At 39.8% G+C, this 19,940-nt stretch overlaps 1 protein-coding gene across 1 annotated transcript in view; it reads right to left on the bottom strand.

Annotated features, from left to right (window-relative positions):
- Window positions 1-19,518, bottom strand: part of LOC139753507 (uncharacterized) — an 84,606-nt gene extending 65,088 nt beyond the window's left edge. The window contains 6 exon segments of the mRNA XM_071670156.1: window positions 11,308-11,373; window positions 11,376-11,528; window positions 11,968-12,106; window positions 16,605-16,770; window positions 18,173-18,277; window positions 19,402-19,518. Coding sequence (XP_071526257.1) covers window positions 11,308-11,373; window positions 11,376-11,528; window positions 11,968-12,106; window positions 16,605-16,616 — 370 coding nt within the window. The 5' untranslated portion in view covers window positions 16,617-16,770; window positions 18,173-18,277; window positions 19,402-19,518.
- Between the last annotated feature and the right edge of the window lie 422 nt (window positions 19,519-19,940).

Genomic DNA, 19,940 nt, shown 5'->3' with positions numbered 1-19,940 from the left:
CGCTCCAATTCACTCTATTCCTTGCCCTCCTTTCACCCTCCTGCATGTTCAGGCCCCGATCACACAAAATCCTTTTCACTCCATCTTTCCACCTCCAATTTGGTCTCCCTCTTCTCCTCGTTCCCTCCACCTCCGACACATATATCCTCTTGGTCAATCTTTCCTCACTCATTCTCTCCATGTGCCCAAACCATTTCAAAACACCCTCTTCTGCTCTCTCAATCACGCTCTTTTTATTTCCACACATCTCTCTTACCCTTACGTTACTTACTCGATCAAACCACCTCACACCACACATTGTCCTCAAACATCTCATTTCCAGCACATCCATCCTCCTGCGCACAACTCTATCCATAGCCCACGCCTCGCAACCATACAACATTGTTGGAACCACTATTCCTTCAAACATACCCATTTTTGCTTTCCGAGATAATGTTCTCGACTTCCACACATATATATATATATATATTTTTTTTTTCTTATTTTTTATTATACTTTGTCACTGTCTCCCGCGTTTGCGAGGTAGCGCAAGGAAACAGACGAAAGAAATGGCCCAACCCCCCCCCCACACACATGTGTATACATACGTCCACACACGCAAATATACATACCTACACAGCTTTCCATGGTTTACCCCAGACGCTTCACATGCCTTGCTTCAATCCACTGACAGCACGTCAACCCCGGTATACCACATCGCTCCAATTCACTCTATTCCTTGCCCTCCTTTCACCCTCCTGCATGTTCAGGCCCCGATCACACAAAATCTTTTTCACTCCATCTTTCCACCTCCAATTTGGTCTCCCTCTTCTCCTTTTTTTTTTTTATATATATTTTATATATATATATATATATATATATATATATATATATATATATATATATATATATATATATATATATATGTACAGAGGATCAGATTGGGGAAGAGCAGTGTGGTTTCAGAAGTGGTAGAGGATGTGTGGATCAGGTGTTTGCTTTGAATAATGTATGTGAGAAATACTTAGAAAAGCAAATGGATTTGTATGTAGCATTTATGGATCTGGAGAAGGCATATGATAGAGTTGATAGAGATGCTCTGTGGAAGGTATTAAGAATATATGGTGTCGGAGGCAAGTTGTTAGAAGCAGTGAAAAGTTTTTATCGAGGATGTAAGGCATGTGTACGTGTAGGAAGAGAGGAAAGTGATTGGTTCTCAGTGAATGTAGGTTTGCGGCAGGGGTGTGTGATGTCTCCATGGTTGTTTAATTTGTTTATGGATGGGGTTGTTAGGGAGGTAAATGCAAGAGTTTTGGAAAGAGGGGCAAGTATGAAGTCTGTTGGGGATGAGAGAGCTTGGGAAGTGAGTCAGTTGTTGTTCGCTGATGATACAGCGCTGGTGGCTGATTCATGTGAGAAACTGCAGAAGCTGGTGACTGAGTTTGGTAAAGTGTGTGGAAGAAGAAAGTTAAGAGTAAATGTGAATAAGAGCAAGGTTATTAGGTACAGTAGGGTTGAGGGTCAAGTCAATTGGGAGGTGAGTTTGAATGGAGAAAAACTGGAGGAAGTGAAGTGTTTTAGATATCTGGGAGTGGATCTGGCAGCGGATGGAACCATGGAAGCGGAAGTGGATCATATGGTGGGGAGGGGGCGAAAATCCTGGGGGCCTTGAAGAATGTGTGGAAGTCGAGAACATTATCTCGGAAAGCAAAAATGGGTATGTTTGAAGGAATAGTGGTTCCAACAATGTTGTATGGTTGCGAGGCGTGGGCTATGGATAGAGTTGTGCGCAGGAGGATGGATGTGCTGGAAATGAGATGTTTGAGGACAATGTGTGGTGTGAGGTGGTTTGATCGAGTGAGTAACGTAAGGGTAAGAGAGATTTGTGGAAATAAAAAGAGCGTGGTTGAGAGAGCAGAAGAGGGTGTTTTGAAGTGGTTTGGGCACATGGAGAGGATGAGTGAGGAAAGATTGACCAAGAGGATATATGTGTCGGAGGTGGAGGGAACAAGGAGAAGTGGGAGACCAAATTGGAGGTGGAAAGATGGAGTGAAAAAGATTTTGTGTGATCGGGGCCTGAACATGCAGGAGGGTGAAAGGAGGGCAAGGAATAGAGTGAATTGGAGCGATGTGGTATACCGGGGTTGATGTGCTGTCAGTGGATTGAATCAAGGCATGTGAAGCGTCTGGGGTAAGCCATGGAATGCTGTGTAGGTATGTATATTTGCGTGTGTGGACGTATGTATATACATGTGTATGGGGGGGGTTGGGCCATTTCTTTCGTCTGTTTCCTTGTGCTACCTCGCAAACGCGGGAGACAGCGACAAAGTATAAAAAAAAAAAAAAAAAAAGAGAGCAGAAGAGGGTGTTTTAAAATGGTTTGGGCACATGGAGAGAATGAGTGAGGAAAGATTGACCAAGAGGATATATGTGTCGGAGGTGGAGGGAACGAGGAGAAGAGGGAGACCAAATTGGAGGTGGAAAGATGGAGTGAAAAAGATTTTGTGTGATCGGGGCCTGAACATGCAGGAGGGTGAAAGGAGGGCAAGGAATAGAGTGAATTGGAGCGATGTGGTATACAGGGGTTGACGTGCTGTCAGTGGATTGAATCAAGGCATGTGAAGCGTCCGGGGTAAACCATGGAAAGCTGTGTAGGTATGTATATTTGTGTGTGTGGACGTGTGTATGTACATGTGTATGGGGGGGGGTTGGGCCATTTCTTTCGTCTGTTTCCTTGCGCTACCTCGCAAACGCGGGAGACAGCGACAAAGTATAAAAAAAAAAAAAAAAAAAAAAAAAAAAATATATATATATATATATATATATATATATATATATATATATATATATATATTTTATCCCTGGGGATAGGGGAGAAAGAATACTTCCCACGTATTCCCTGCGTGTCGTAGAAGGCGACTAAAAGGGGAGGGAGCGGGGGGCTGGAAATCCTCCCCTCTCAATTTTTTTTAATTTTCCAAAAGAAAGGAACAGAGAAGGGGGCCAGGTGAGGATATTCCCTCAGTGGCCCAGTTCTCTGTTCTTAACGCTACCTCGCTAACGCGGGAAATGGTGAATAGTTTGAAAAAAAAAAGTATATTTATTTATATTTCATTTGTATTTTTAACTTTCTAAAATGGGAAACAGAAGAAGGAGTCTCGCAGGGAGTGCTCATCCTCCTCAAAGGCTCAGACTGGGGTGTCTAAATGTGTGTGGATGTAACCAAGATGTGAAAAAAGGAGAGATAGGTAGTATGTTTGAGGAAAGGAACCTGGATGTTTTCGCTCTGAGTGAAACGAAGCTCAAGGGTAAAGGGGAAGAGTGGTTTGGGAATGTCTTGGGAGTAAAGTCAGGGGTTAGTGAGAGGACAAGAGCAAGGGAAGGAGTAGCAGTACTCCTGAAACAGGAGTTGTGGGAGTATGTGATAGAATGCAAGAAAGTAAATTCTCGATTATTATGGGTAAAACTGAAAGTTGATGGAGAGAGATGGGTGATTATTGGTGCATATGCACCTGGGCATGAGAAGAAAGATCATGAGAGGCAAGTGTTTTGGGAGCAGCTGAATGAGTGTGTTAGTGGTTTTGATGCACGAGACCGGGTTATAGTGATGCATGATTTGAATGCAAAGGTGAGTAATGTGGCAGTTAAGGGAATAATTGGTATACATGGGGTGTTCAGTGTTGTAAACAGAAATGGTGAAGAGCTTGTAGATTTATGTGCTGAAAAAGGACTGGTGATTGGGAATACCTAGTTTAAAAAGCGAGATATACATAAGTATATGTATGTAAGTAGGAGAGATGGCCAGAGAGCGTTATTGGATTACGTGTTAATTGACAGGCACGCGAAAGAGAGACTCTTGAATGTTAATGTGCTGAGAGGTGCAACTGGAGGGATGTCTGATCATTATCTTGTGGAGGCTAAGGTGAAGAATTGTATGGGTTTTCAGAAAAGAAGAGTGAATGTTGGGGTGAAGAGGGTGGTGAGAGTAAGTGAGCTTGGGAAGGAGACTTGTGTGAGGAAGTACCAGGAGAAACTGAGTACAGAATGGAAAAAGGTGAGAACAATGGAAGTAAGGGGAGTGGGGGAGGAATGGGATGTATTTAGGGAATCAGTGATGGATTGCGCAAAAGATGCTTGTGGCATGAGAAGAGTGGGAGGTGGGTTGATTAGAAAGGGTAGTGAGTGGTGGGATGAAGAAGTAAGAGTATTAGTGAAAGAGAAGAGAGAGGCATTTGGACGATTTTTGCTGGGAAAAAATGCAATTGAGTGGGAGATGTATAAAAGAAAGAGACAGGAGGTCAAGAGAAAGGTGCAAGAGGTGAAAAAGAGGGCAAATGAGAGTTGGGGTGAGAGAGTATCATTAAATTTTAGGGAGAATAAAAAGATGTTCTGGAAGGAGGTAAATAAAGTGCGTAAGACAAGGGAGCAAATGGGAACTTCAGTGAAGGGCGCATATGGGGAGGTGATAACAAGTAGTGGTGATGTGAGAAGGAGATGGAGTGAGTATTTTAAAGGTTTGTTGAATGTGTTTGATGATAGAGTGGCAGATATAGGGTGTTTTGGTCGAGGTGGTGTGCAAAGTGAGAGGGTTAGGGAAAATGATTTAGTAAACAGAGAAGAGGTAGTAAAAGCTTTGCGGAAGATGAAAGCCGGCAAGGCAGCAGGTTTGGATGGTACTGCAGTGGAATTTATTAAAAAAGGGGGTGACTGTATTATTGACTGGTTGGTAAGGTTATTTAATGTATGTATGACTCATGGTGAGGTGCCTGAGGATTGGCGGAATGCGTGCATAGTGCCATTGTACAAAGGCAAAGGGGATAAGAGTGAGTGCTCAAATTACAGAGGTATAAGTTTGTTGAGTATTCCTGGTAAATTATATGGGAGGGTATTGATTGAGAGGGTGAAGGCATGTACAGAGCATCAGATTGGGGAAGAGCAGTGTGGTTTCAGAAGTGGTAGAGGATGTGTGGATCAGGTGTTTGCTTTGAAGAATGTATGTGAGAAATACTTAGAAAAGCAAATGGATTTGTATGTAGCATTTATGGATCTGGAGAAGGCATATGATAGAGTTGATAGAGATGCTCTGTGGAAGGTATCAAGAATATATGGTGTGGGAGGAAAGTTGTTAGAAGCAGTGAAAAGTTTTTATCGAGGATGTAAGGCATGTGTACGTGTAGGAAGAGAGGAAAGTGATTGGTTCTCAATGAATGTAGGTTTGCGGCAGGGGTATGTGATGTCTCCATGGTTGTTTAATTTGTTTATGGATGGGGTTGTTAGGGAGGTGAATGCAAGAGTTTTGGAAAGAGTTGCAAGTATGAAGTCTGTTGTGGATGAGAAAGCTTGGGAAGTGAGTCAGTTGTTGTTCGCTGATGATACAGCGCTGGTGGCTGATTCATGTGAGAAACTGCAGAAGCTGGTGACTGAGTTTGGTAAAGTGTGTGAAAGAAGAAAGTTATGAGTAAATGTGAATAAGAGCAAGGTTATTAGGTACAGTAGGGTTGAGGGTCAAGTCAATTGGGAGGTAAGTTTGAATGGAGAAAAACTGGAGGAAGTAAAGTGTTTTAGATATCTGGGAGTGCATCTGGCAGCGGATGGAACCATGGAAGCGGAAGTGAATCATAGGGTGGGGGAGGGGACGAAAATCCTGGGAGCCTTGAAGAATGTGTGGAAGTCGAGAACATTATCTCGGAAAGCAAAAATGGGTATGTTTGAAGGAATAGTGGTTCCAACAATGTTGTATGGTTGCGAGGCGTGGGCTATGGATAGAGTTGTGCGCAGGAGGGTGGATGTGCTGGAAATGAGATGTTTGAGGACAATGTGTGGAGTGAGGTGGTTTGATCGAGTAAGTAATGTAAGGGTAAGAGAGATGTGTGGAAATAAAAAGAGCGTGGTTGAGAGAGCAGAAGAGGGTGTTTTGAAATGGTTTGGGCACATGGAGAGAATGAGTGAGGAAAGATTGACCAAGAGGATATATGTGTCGGAGGTGGAGGGAACGAGGAGAAGTGGGAGACCAAATTGGAGGTAGAAAGATGGAGTGAAAAAGATTTTGTGTGATCAGGGCCTGAACATGCAGGAGGGTGAAAGGAGGGCAAGGAATAGAGTGAATTGGATCGATGTGGTATACCGGGGTTGACGTGCTGTCAGTGGATTGAATCAGGGCATGTGAAGCATCTGGGGTAAACCATGGAAAGTTCTGTGGGGCCTGGATGTGGAAAGGGAGCTTTGGTTTCGAGCATTATTGTATGACAGCTAGAGACTGAGTGTGAACGAATGGGGCCTTTGTTGTCTTTTCCTAGTGCTACCTCGCACACATGAGGGGGGAGGGGGATGGTATTCCATGTGTGGCGAGGTGGCGATGGGAATGAATAAAGGCAGACAGTGTGAATTGTGTGCATTCGTATATATGTGTGTGTCTGTGTGTGTGTATATATGTGTACATTGAGATGTATAGGTATGTATATTTGCGTGTGTGGACGTGTATGTATATACATTGTGTATGGGGATGGGTTGGGCCATTTCTTTCGTCTGTTTCCTTGCGCTACCTCGCAAATGTGGGAGACAGCGACAAAGCAAAATAAATAAATTATTTTTTTTTTCCTTAAAAAAAAAATAATAAATATATGTATATATTTTTATTTATATATTATGAATAAATAAATAAAAATATATATATATTCATTATTTTCTATTTTTATTTTTTTTCTATTTTGCTTTATCGCTGTCTCCCGCGTTTGCGAGGTAGGGCAAGGAAACAGACGAAAGAAATGGCCCAACCCACCCCCATACACAATGTATATACATGCACATCCACACCACACATTGTCCTCAAACATCTCATTTCCAGCACATCCATCCTCCTGCGCACAACTCTATCCATAGCCCATGCCTCGCAACCATACAACTTTGCTGGAACCACTATTCCTTCAAACATACCCATTTTTGCTTTCCGAGATAATGTTCTCGACCTCCACACATTCTTCAAGGCTCCCAGGATTTTCGGCCCCTCCCCCACCCTATGATTCACTTCCGCTTCCATGGTTCCATCCGCTGCCAGATCCACTCCCAGATATCTAAAACACTTTACTTCCTCCAGTTTTTCTCCATTCAAACTTACCTCCCAATTGACTTGATGGGGGAGGGGGATGGTATTCCATGTGTGGCGAGGTAGCGATGGGAATGAATAAAGGCAGACAGTGTGAATTGTGTGCATGGGTATATATGTATTAATCTGTGTGTGTATATATATGTGTACATTGAGATGTATAGGTATGTATATTTGCGTGTGTGGACATGTATGTATATACATGTGTATGGGGGTGGGTTGGGCCATTTTCTATTGTCTGTTTCCTTGCGCTACCTCGCAAATGTGGGAGACAGCGACAAAGCAAAATAAATAAATAAATATTTATATTTATTTATTATACTTTGTCGCTGTCTCCCGCGTTTGCGAGGTAGCGCAAGGAAACAGACGAAAGAAATGGCCCAACCCCCCCCCCATACACATGTATATACATACGTCCACACACGCAAATATACATACCTACACAGCTTTCCATGGTTTACCCCAGACGCTTCACATGCCTTGCTTCAATCCACTGACAGCACGTCAACCCCGGTATACCACATCGCTCCAATTCACTCTATTCCTTGCCCTCCTTTCACCCTCCTGCATGTTCAGGCCCCGATCACACAAAATCTTTTTCACTCCATCTTTCCACCTCCAATTTGGTCTCCCTCTTCTCCTTGTTCCCTCCACCTCCGACACATATATCCTCTTGGTCAATCTTTCCTCACTCATCCTCTCCATGTGCCCAAACCACTTCAAAACACCCTCTTCTGCTCTCTCAACCACGCTCTTTTTATTTCCACACATCTCTCTTACCCTTACGTTACTCACTCGATCAAACCACCTCACACCACACATTGTCCTCAAACATCTCATTTCCAGCACATCCATCCTCCTGCGCACAACTCTATCCATAGCCCACGCCTCGCAACCATACAACATTGTTGGAACCACTATTCCTTCAAACATACCCATTTTTGCTTTCCGAGATAATGTTCTCGACTTCCACACATTCTTCAAGGCTCCCAGAATTTTCGCCCCCTCCCCCACCCTATGATTCACTTCAGCTTCCATGGTTCCATCTGCTGCCAGATCCACTCCCAGATATCTAAAACACTTCACTTCCTCCAGTTTTTCTCCATTCAAACTTACCTCCCAATTGACTTGACCCTCAACCCTACTGTACCTAATAACCTTGCTCTTATTCACATTTACTCTTAACTTTCTTCTTCCACACACTTTTCCAAACTCAGTCACCAGCTTCTGCAGTTTCTCACATGAATCAGCCACCAGCGCTGTATCATCAGCACTGGTGGCAAATAAATGAATATATATATATATATATATATATATATATATATATATATATATATATATATATATATACGGGGTGAAAGCATGTACAGAGCATCAGACTAGGGAAGAACGGTGTGGTTTCAGAAGTGGTAGAGGATGTGTGGATCAGGTGTTTGCTTTGAAGAGTGTATGTGAAAAATACTTAGAAAAACAGATGGATTTGTATGTAGCATTTATGGATCTGGAGCAGGTAAGTTGCTAGAAGCAGTAAAAGGTTCTTACCAAGGATGTAAGGCATGTGTATGAGCAGGAAGAGAGGAAAGTGATTGGTTCCAGTAAATGTCGGTCTGTGGTAGGGGTGTGTGATAATCCCATGGTTATTCAATTTGTATATGGATAGGGTGGTTAGGGAGGTAAATGCAAGTTCTGGAGAGAGAGGCAACTATGCAGTCTGTTGAGGATGAGAGGGCTTGGGAAGTGAGTCAGTTGTTGTTTGCCGATGATGTAGCTCTAGTGGCTGATTCGGGTGAGAAACCACAGAACTGGAGATGGAGTTTGGGAAAGTGTGTGAAAGGAGAAAATTTAGAGTAAATGTGAGTAAGAGCAAGGTGATTAGGTTCAGTAGGGTGGAGGGACAAGTTAACTGGGATGTAAGTTTGAATTGAGAAAAATTGGAGGAAGTGAAGTGTATTAGATATCTGGGAGTGGACTTAGCAGCAGATGGAACCATGGAAGTGGAAGTGAGTCACTGGGTTAGGGAAGGGGCGAAGGTTCTGGGAGCGATGAAGAACATGTGGAAGGCAAGAATGTTATCTCGGAGAGTAAAACTGGATATGTTTGAAGGAATAGTGGTTCCAACAATCTAGTATGGTTATGAGGTGTGGGATATAGATAGGGATGTGCAGAAGAGGGTGGATGTGTTAGAAATGAGATGTTTGAGGACAATATGTAGTGTGATGTGGTTTGATTGATTAAGTAATAAAAGGGTAAGAGAGATGTGTGGTAATAAAAAGACAGTGGTGGAGAGAGCAGAAGAGGGTGTATTGAAATGGTTTGGTCACATGGAGTGAATGAGTGAGGAAAGATTGACAAAGATGATATATGTGTCAGAGGTGGAGGGAACGAGAAGTGGGAGACCAAACTGGAGGTGGAAGGATGGAGTGAAAAAGATTTTGAGCAATCAGGGCCTGAACAAGCAGGAGGGTGAGAGGCATGCAAGGAACAGAGTGAATTGGAACGATGTGGTATACCGTGATCAACGTGCTGTCAATGGATTGAACCAGGGCATGTAAGCTTCTGGGGTAAACCATGGAAAGTTCTGTGGGGCCTGGATGTGGAAAGGGAGCTGTGGTTTGGGTGCATTATACATGACAGCTAGAGACTGAGAGTGAACGAATGTAGCCTTTGTTAGCACTACCTCGAGCGCGTGTGGGGGAGGGGGTTGTCATTCATGTGTGGCGGAGTGGTGATGGGAATGAATAAAGGCAGCAAGTATGAATTATGTACATGCGTATATATGTATATGTCTGTGTATGTATATATATGTATACGTTGAAATGTATAGGTATGTATATGTGCGTGTGTTGACGTTTATGTATATACATGCGTATGTGGGTGGGTTGGGCCATTCTTTTGTCTGTTTCCTTGCACTATCTCGCTAACGTGGGAGACAATGACAAAGTATAATAATAATAAAAAAATTTCCCCATCTGCATTAGCAAGGTAGTGTTAAGAACAGAGGACTGAGCCTTAGAGGGAATATCCTCACTTGGCCCCCTTCTCTGTTCCTTCTTTTGGAATATTGAAAAAAGGAAGAAGAGGATTTCCAGCCCCCCACTCCCTCCCCTTTCAGTTGCCTTCTATGACATGCTTTAAAACATGGGAAGTATTCTTTCTCCCCTATATGGGTGAAGTGGTTACCCAAGCACTGTACACATATGGGTAGAGTGGTTACCCATGCACTATATACATATGGGTGGAGCAGTTATCTAAGCACTCGATGCCGAGTGGATGAATCAGAATTGCAGTAAAATGATAAAATTAACAGATCACATATGCCATGGACACAGTGAACAGGTTAAAAATATCAGTGATATCCACTGATATCCACACATCTGTCCCTATTCCATGCAAACACAACAGTGACAAAACATATACACACTGTAATGACCAAACAAAGACTAAACAATTAGCCCCAACCCATTTCACCAAAATCAAAACAATCTGAAGCTACACTCCCCTCACACATACAAATTTCACTACCTTGCCTATCCTCTGGATATCTCCCATCACCTATCATCTCCATGAAGACTGTAGTGCTGTCATAAAAGGATAAAAAGATATACAGTCTTCCTGATAACCTTCTCACTTCGAGGGCCCAATATTGGACCCAGGGCTAATATTTCCATACCCCTGTTTGGAGTGCAGCCTTGATGTTGCACAATCCTCAAGATAGGGGTCCTTGGGCTATTTTATACAAACAAAAACAGATACAAAAGTGAAGGAAACAAGTGGAGAGGAAGACTGATCATCAGAGTGAAAAAGCCTTGATGTACTGGGTCCAGAGTATTTAAGAGAGTGAAAGGTAGGCACTCGATAGAGCAAATTGGAACAATGTAGTATAGAGGAAGGGGGGATTCTGACAGTGGGCTGAACCAGGGTATATAAAACTGCTGAGAGACACCACCAAACAGTCTGTTGGGTTTGATGAATGGTGAGCTCTGGCTTGAATACATTATACATAAGAGGAAGATAGTGGACGTGAGCATATGACGCTGTTGTTTGTGGTACTAACTCCTAAAAGATGGAAACAGGAAAGAAATATAAGAAAAATATGGTGATAAGATATACAGCACTCATTACAAGTTAAAATAATTAGATAGCTTGGACAATCCCATGATCTTCATTATGATATATGATAATCAGGATTATGGTAAAACTAATGATGCCTGAAATGAAACACCAACCTGGCTCTTCTACTTGACTTTTACAGAAGCCTCCCACTTTGGAGCTTTCTTTGGACATTTTGTTCTTCTGGTTTTCTTACTCTCTTCATCCTTCAGTTTCTTAGAACCTTTATTCTCTTCATCAACAACTTTTGCTTTTACTTCTTTATTCTTTTCATTGCAGTCTTTCAATGATGACTGGACATCTCCAATAGTTACAACTTGACAAAACATTGATGATCCTTAGAAAACATAAGGGGGATGAAGGTAATTATGCCAGCATATATGCATGCAAAAAAAGTCAACATACTAGAACATACAGTAAAGATAGTGAGATAGAGCAAATAAATCATTCTTGTGATTACAGCTAACATTTCAGAGAAATGATATCAAAAATTTCAGTTCCATAATCTTTCATTATGTGATACTATTTCACTATGTATTTCCTTTTACCCATAATTATATTCTGTCTAGTCCCCCTAAACATCTTTATGCATTATCATTCTAGTCTAGTGTCAAAACAAAACATGAGTTTTATATACAAGCATACTTTCGAAAAGCAGGCATCGAACAAACATTTCTATTCAAATGACTTTTGCATAAAAATTATTGTATAATGTAGATTTTTGTATACAATAACTGCAGCTTTTTCACTTATACATATAAAGAATATTCACTTACCAAAAATATATGGATGAGTAAATGATAGAAAACCTAATTCATGGCATTCTGTTATATGTATTTCTTTTGAATATTTTGGCACCCAAGCATCACATCTTGAGCAAGGAAAATACAGGTCTGCATCCAATGTCTGCCTCATCTGAAATTTATGAAATTCATAAATATTGAAATACTTAAGCGATTTCTATTAATTTTACATTATCAATTACATGCAATATACTACTCCGTTTATAAATTTTGCTGAAAAAAGTTCTTATATTAAAGACAAGTGCTACGAAAATGTATCATTTTCAAAGAGAAAAAGGTCAATTCTATACTACTTCCCACTTAAACTAGTTTATGAAACCAATACAAGACTGCCTAACAACTATGGCATACACTACTGTAGCTAGACGTATTCTAATTTGTTTTTCACTGAACTCCTACCTTCAAGTGCCAAATACGTAGCTGTTATGGTTTCCAATTACTTATAGTTGCCGCACTTTGTATCAACATACTAATAAGTGGATTTCACTGGATTCAGAGCACATGCAAAATATGGCAACAGAGAAAAAAGACAGCAGAGAAAAACGACAATAGTAAATCTTTACTTTAATATTGATATCTAAGGTAAATCTGGCCTACTCAGGGAAGTCAGGTGAGGTTTTCAGATTATGCTGATTTCCAGAGGTGTTTTCCTAATTTTGTATTAAAGAACCCTTCCTGCTCTTCTTAGCTTTGTGCATATTCCTGTATTCATAATGGATTCCATCAATTACAAACCAGTAATTGTTTTATCTGAGGACACAATAAGTAAAAAGTTTTTCAGGTAAGATTTTCATTGGGTCTCCTGCTTTCAAGAAGTGTTTCACTAACTTTTATGATAATGAATCTCATATCTTTCCTGATCTTCATAGCCTACACCACTTGTTTTATCTATTACACGTAGCACAGTAAAAAAAATAATGTTTAAACAGTGACCAAACTCCTTCAGTCTTAAATCTATCATCAATACCAAATCCTACCATTGAAAAACATCCATTAAATTCCACTGACAATAAAGTAGCGAGAGTAAACTGAAACATTCACAAATTAGATCTCCTACCCAATAATAACCAAAGCATAATTTCAATCTAAGGACAGTGATTTTAACTCTCGAATACTGACAAAAACATGATGATAAAATCATTACTGTTAGCAAAACTGTTTCATCTGCAACAATCATCTGAATGTTAAAATTCTGAGTTAGGTTTCTCAGAATGATAAAATTTTTCCCATATTCATGGAGGTTTCCAAAATTAAAGAAAATGTGGAAAATTACTTGTTTCAGCACACACTGAAACTAGCTGAATCTATTAAGGGATGTACTACAATGCTAAATTAATGTTTAAAGAAACAATATGAGCAAAAGAGAATGATTTAGAACATTTTACTTTATAAAATTATTTAAAGCAATAGCAGTAAGGGTTATAAATCTCAGGGAAAATGTGGGATTCATGTAAAAAAGGTATGTAAAACTTAAGAATTCTAAAGGCCCCATGAATACCTCACCTAACCTCCCTAGCAGTAGAAGTTTATCTTATTGTCTAATCATTAAGTAAAATATACCAGTGAAGGGTGCAAATGGGGAGGTGATAACAAGTAGTGGTGATGTGAGAAGGAGATGGAGTGAGTATTTTGAAGGTTTGTTGAATGTGTTTGATGATAGAGTGGCAGATATAGGGTGTTTTGGTTGAGGTGGTGTGCAAAGTGAGAGGGTTAGGGAAAATGATTTGGTAAACAGAGAAGAGGTAGTAAAAGCTTTGCGGAAGATGAAAGCCGGCAAGGCAGCAGGTTTGGATGGTATTGCAGTGGAATTTACTAAAAAAGGGGTGACTGTATTATTGACTGGTTGGTAAGGTTATTTAATGTATGTATGACTCATGGTGAGGTGCCTGAGGATTGGCGGAATGCCTGCATAGTGCCATTGTACAAAGGCAAAGGGGATAAGAGTGAGTGCTCAAATTACAAAGGTATGTTTGTTGAGTATTCCTGGTAAATTATATGGGAGGGTATTGATTGAGAGGGTGAAGGCATGTACAGAGCATCAGATTGGGGAAGAGCAGTGTGGTTTCAGAAGTGGTAGAGGATGTGTGGATCAAGTGTTTGCTTTGAAGAATGTATGTGAGAAATACTTAGAAAAGCAAATGGATTTGTATGTAGCATTTATGGATCTGGAGAAGGCATATGATAGAGTTGATAGAGATGCTCTGTGGAAGGTATTAAGAATATATGGTGTGGGAGGAAAGTTGTTAGAAGCAGTGAAAACATTTTATCGAGGATGTAAGGCATGTGTACATGTAGGAAGAGAGGAAAGTGATTGGTTCTCAGTGAATGTAGGTTTGCGGCAGGGTTGTGTGATGTCTCCATGGTTGTTTAATTTGTTTATGGATGGGGTTGTTAGGGAGGTGAATGCAAGAGTTTTGGAAAGAGGGGCAAGTATGAAGTCTGTTGGGGATGAGAGAGCTTGGGAAGTGAGTCAGTTGTTGTTCGCTGATGATACAGCGCTGGTGGCCGATTCATGTGAGAAACTGCAGAAGCTGGTGACTGAGTTTGGTAAAGTGTGTGAAAGAAGAAAGTTAAGAGTAAATGTGAATAAGAGCAAGGTTATTAGGTACAGTAGGGTTGAGGGTCAAGTCAATTGGAAGGTAAGTTTGAATGGAGAAAAACTGGAGGAAGTAAAGTGTTTTAGATATCTGGGAGTGGATCTGGCAGCGGATGGAACCATGGAAACGGAAGTGGATCATAGGGTGGAGGAGGGGGCGAAAATTCTGGGAGCCTTGAAGAATGTGTGGAAGTCGAGAACATTATCTCGGAAAGCAAAAATGGGTATGTTTGAAGGAATAGTGGTTCCAACAATGTTGTATGGTTGCGAGGCGTGGGCTATGGATAGAGTTGTGTGCAGGAGGATGGATGTGCTGGAAATGAGATGTTTGAGGACAATGTGTGGTGTGAGGTGGTTTGATCGAGTAAGTAACGTAAGGGTAAGAGAGATGTGTGGAAATAAAAAGAGCGTGGTTGAGAGAGCAGAAGAGGCTGTTTTGAAATGGTTTGGGCACACGGAGAGAATGAGTGAGGAAAGATTGACCAAGAGGATATATGTGTCGGAGGTGGAGGGAACGAGAAGTGGGAGACCAAATTGGAGGTGGAAAGATGGAGTGAAAAAGATTTTGTGTGATCGGGGCCTGAACATGCAGGAGGGTGAAAGGAGGGCAAGGAATAGAGTGAATTGGATCGATGTGCTATACCGGGGTTGACGTTGCTGTCAGTGGATTCCATCAGGGCATGTGAAGCGTCTGGGGTAAACCATGGAATGCTGTCTAGGTATGTATATTTGTGTGTGTGGACGTATGTATATACATGTGTATGGGGGTGGATTGGGCCATTTCTTTCATCTGTTTCCTTGCGCTACCTCGCAAACGCGGGAGACAGCAACAAAGCAAAAAAAAAAAAAAAAAAAAAAAAAACCCATATCTAAGTATCAACCTAACTGCCAACAAATATCAAAACACAATTAGTTTTTTCACACATACTCGCCATTTCCCACATTAGTGAAGTAGCAATAAATACCTATATACCTATCCCAGGGATGGGGAAGAGAGAACACTGCCTTCATATGACCTGCGTGTTGCAGGTGACCAAGAGGGGAGGGAACAGATGGCTGGAAATCCTCTCTTCCTGTATTACTTTACAAAAAAAGGAACAGAGCAAGGAGTCAAATGAGGAATTTTCATGTTAAGGCTCAGTCATCTGTTCTTGGCACTGCCTTGCACATGCAGGAAGTGGCAAGCAAGTGTGAAAAAAATCTACTGAGCAACTTGGCTATCATGAGAACTATGGTGAGATTAAAACAAGTTATGTGACGTATTCACAATTTCTTACCTATTTCTACATTAATAAACATCACATTTTCCTTTACATACATAACACTCACTCTCTGCCATATTTAATATGAAAGAGCAAAAAGCTCCAAATCATGTTCTTGAATTGCTATTTAATGTATTCTTCACAGGATAACAAAATTACTTGGTAGTCTATAACAGATTCACAACAGATTAGCTTTGAATGTTGGCTAATTGTATTCTGCAACATTAGCATAGTATCTAAAAATCTATGGTAACAGTTGCAGAGCTAGATTTGCAGCATTACATTATACTGAGTGATATCAAGTATGGTGATGGAGGTTATGCATTTCAGGGAAAATGTACAGTTAATCAATGTAAAAAGTAGCAATAGAAAAGCTCAGATGGATTTGTGTGCATGTTTGATACTTGTCCCTAAGAATATCAATTGCTTTTGTTTACACAGATTTAACATGAAAAGTTTATGAATGATCGTATCATATGCAGCATTTTTTCAGCATTTCATCATGGAATATGTCTGTGAAGGCTGTGATAATATAAATTCTGAACTTTGACATCTACTTCAGGACCAACATATGTTGATTTCCCTCCTCCTGGCACATAAATTAACTGACAAGAAAACACAGTGCCCACATGGGGGGCTGATGTAAATATGATGAAGCAAGTGCTGTAACTCTACTGTGACAGGACATGTATGATTACAAAAGAGCATGCACTACTGGAAAAATGTAAAACTGACAACAAAGAAAGTTATACCTTTCCATACATGTTTTAATCAGTTTGTAAATTGCACTGCAGAATCCCGACAACCACTAGGTACAGGTTTGTTTTTGGTAATCCGCAGGACAGTAATTTGCAGATGTCCTCACACTTTGCACAGGGACATTCACCAATGACATACTTTGAAAAACTCCAGGCAGCCCTGTTGTTCCAGGAGACAAATTTTGATGGAATTGGTACCAGTCATTTTTGTACACTCTGAACGGTTATTACAGAGAGGTTTTATCCCATTTGCTCTCTAATTCAAATCCCAGCCCACTTTGTGGGTATCTGAAATTATTTAGTAAGGGGTGCTACAGGTAAAATCATACTCTATATCAACTCTGCTAAGTGTGTGAAATCCACTGGTATTCTAGAACACAAGGGTCTGCTTTCTAATGGATTACCTGTAAAAGAAGGTAATGCTTTGTAAAATATCAACGTAATCTCTAAAACTTTATGTAACAGTTCTCCCTGAACCAAGTACATTGTATCAGCAAAAACTACACTATAAAAGTAATAATGAAAGTGTATACACATATTCAGAAACAATGGAGACAAACAGAGAGCTGTTTATACTTGGAGCATCTGTAGCAAGTTGGAATCATGCTAATATAAAAAGATCTAAGTATCACTTGGCGAGATAAGTCAAACACCAGACTGTGTAAGGTTCAACTGCCTTTTAGTGAGAAACTCTCACAAAAAAGTATCACTTCTCCCTAATTCAAGGCCTATATTACTTATTTCTTGAGTGTTTTGATTGGGGCCGAGATGGTGGTAAGGGCCAAAGTATCCGGCATCCTTTTTCCGAGTCCAACAAGTATGGTGTCACATCATCACATTGGAGATCACAAATTCATAAAATCCATACAAATGAATAAAGAAAAAGCAATAATCTGTTAACACAGAAATAAATTTCATTAACCCACTGTGTCCTCTACAGTACCACAGGTGCATATCCCCAATTTTATTGCAACCATTTGGAATCTTTATGGCATTTAGCGGTATCTGGCAGTATTTGAAAGTTAGAGATATTGCACCTAACTTCACTTTGTAGCTGAAATGATAGCAGAAACATATTAATATATTTGTTGACGTTTGGCACCATTTTAGCAGTGTACTTTCCTGTTGTTTTTGCATATTTCTTCTAGAATATTGAAAATCAAGATAAATCTTGAGAGCAAAGGAGATTAGATGAAGTTTTCAAAGGTTCTGTGTAACCTAGAATCTACTCTTACCTTACCCTACATTTACTGTGATACACTACTATCACCTTAAGTAATATCTAATCTATTATGATGCTCCACAATTATCAGTTATCTCAGAACACTACACTAGCATAGGAGGAAACTATCAGTCAATGTTACAAAGTTGGTAACAATAGGGAGTTATTCTGGACAATCATTAATCACTCAACATCGAAAACTAGTAATTTACCAGAAATACCACCCAAAGAATCCTAACCCAATTTAATATTTTTTAGTGGTCACTTCTGAGCAGTCTCCTCAGAGGACAATCAAACCAGGAAACAATGTCAAAAAGCAACAATCCCAGCAAATGCTCACCCTAATTTAACCAAAGACTGAGAGTGAGTTTGAAGGGTAATCTATGAAAACAATGATGAGGATTGTTCTCTCTGGCCCTCTGGTAGAAACTGCACTCCTATTGTCCTGTTGGGTGGAAAAGGAAGTGAGTTTATCTTAGCAAAATTCACATTGTGGACTCACATGTAAATTTTTCTCAAAGGATAACACATAAAAGTATATAAAAACATTTACCTCCAACAAACTATATCCACTGAGATGATTTTCGTCTACACTAATAAACATATCACTGCACTGCTTAAAGTTATATAAAATATAAATGCATGGAATATACTTTACTTTCCATTCACTGTACACTTATTTCTCAAGTTGCATATTGTGGCTCACAGCATAATTAGACTGGTGAGACGATTGATAGTCATTTTAAAGACCAACTCAACATGCATACAATGGTGGAAAGACTCCATGATAATACTTCGAAATACAGTACCTATATTGATGTTTAGGTTCATTAATAGGACTGTTAGCAATAAAACTCCCAGAGTACTATTGTAACATTAACTTACATTGGTAAGACATTTGAATTATAAGGTACAGTTTTGGGCTCCATACAATAAGGTTGATAGAGATTATTTAGAGAGTACAAAGGTGGATGACAAAATGATCCCTGGAATTAGAAACCTCACATGACGAAAGGTTAAAAAGATTGAATTTACAATCACTTAAGAGGAGGAAGGATAGAGGGGATATGAATGAAGTTTATAAATGAGTGAAGGACATTAACAAAGGTAACACGAATAAAATTCTTAGAATGGCTCCACCAGATAGGATACGAAATTATGGATTTAAATTAGATAATAGATTCAGGTCGGATGTGGGTAAATATTGGTTCAGGAATAGGGTAGAAAATTTGTGGAAAAGTAGTCGAAGCTAGGTCTTTAGGTAGCTTTAAACGAAGGTTGGATGTGTTACGGTTTCAGGGGGTTGGTTGTAGGGTGGAAAGACTCTGGGCCTGCCTAGTATGGTCCAATACCTCTTGTGCAGTGTTGATACTTATGTTCTATACAGTCAAACTAAGTGTAAGTTTGTTTATGCCGAGTATTGACGTCATGTTGGTACATAGAATCCAAACACGGATTTTGGAATTGTTTGCATGATACCCATATATACATATATATATATACATATATATATATATATATATATATAAATATACACATATAAATATACATATGTATATATATACACACATGTCGTCAGATCTGATAGCCAAGAACTATGAGATGATCATGAGGCTAGATCCATATCACACTTGAGTAAACTTAATCTCAACGAAACTACTGACGGATGTTGAATCCGGATTTTAGATCTACTATGTAAACAAATAAGCCAACCAAAAGAGAAGCTCTGTAAGCACTAAGAATGAATTACGATCGAATAAATAATTCATTCAACAAACTGTACCTCAAGAGTCATAGAATGTCATAATAATATTCATTACAAATACAAGCAACAGGTTGCCATTTAGAGGAATTCAAACAACATCTTTTTCACCTTTGTTTTGACTACGCGTCATTTAAACTCATTCATAGTATGTCTTTTTAAACTGAGTTTTTCCTACGTGTCATTTAAACCCATTCATACTATTTCTCTTTAAACTACGTTTCAGTACGCTCTCATTCATAAATAATTTGATTGCTACACCATTCATAGAATTCATTCATGAAAGTTTTCTCTTCATTTTTAATTATTGTAAGGAAAGAATTACAGTTGTGTCTGCTAGGAATAC

Source organism: Panulirus ornatus, chromosome 14 (genome assembly GCF_036320965.1).
Source record: "Panulirus ornatus isolate Po-2019 chromosome 14, ASM3632096v1, whole genome shotgun sequence".
NCBI classification, from domain to species: Eukaryota; Metazoa; Arthropoda; class Malacostraca; order Decapoda; family Palinuridae; genus Panulirus; species Panulirus ornatus.
The sequence above is the reverse complement of the archived record's forward strand: the minus strand, read 5'-3'. Positions and strand labels throughout refer to the sequence as shown.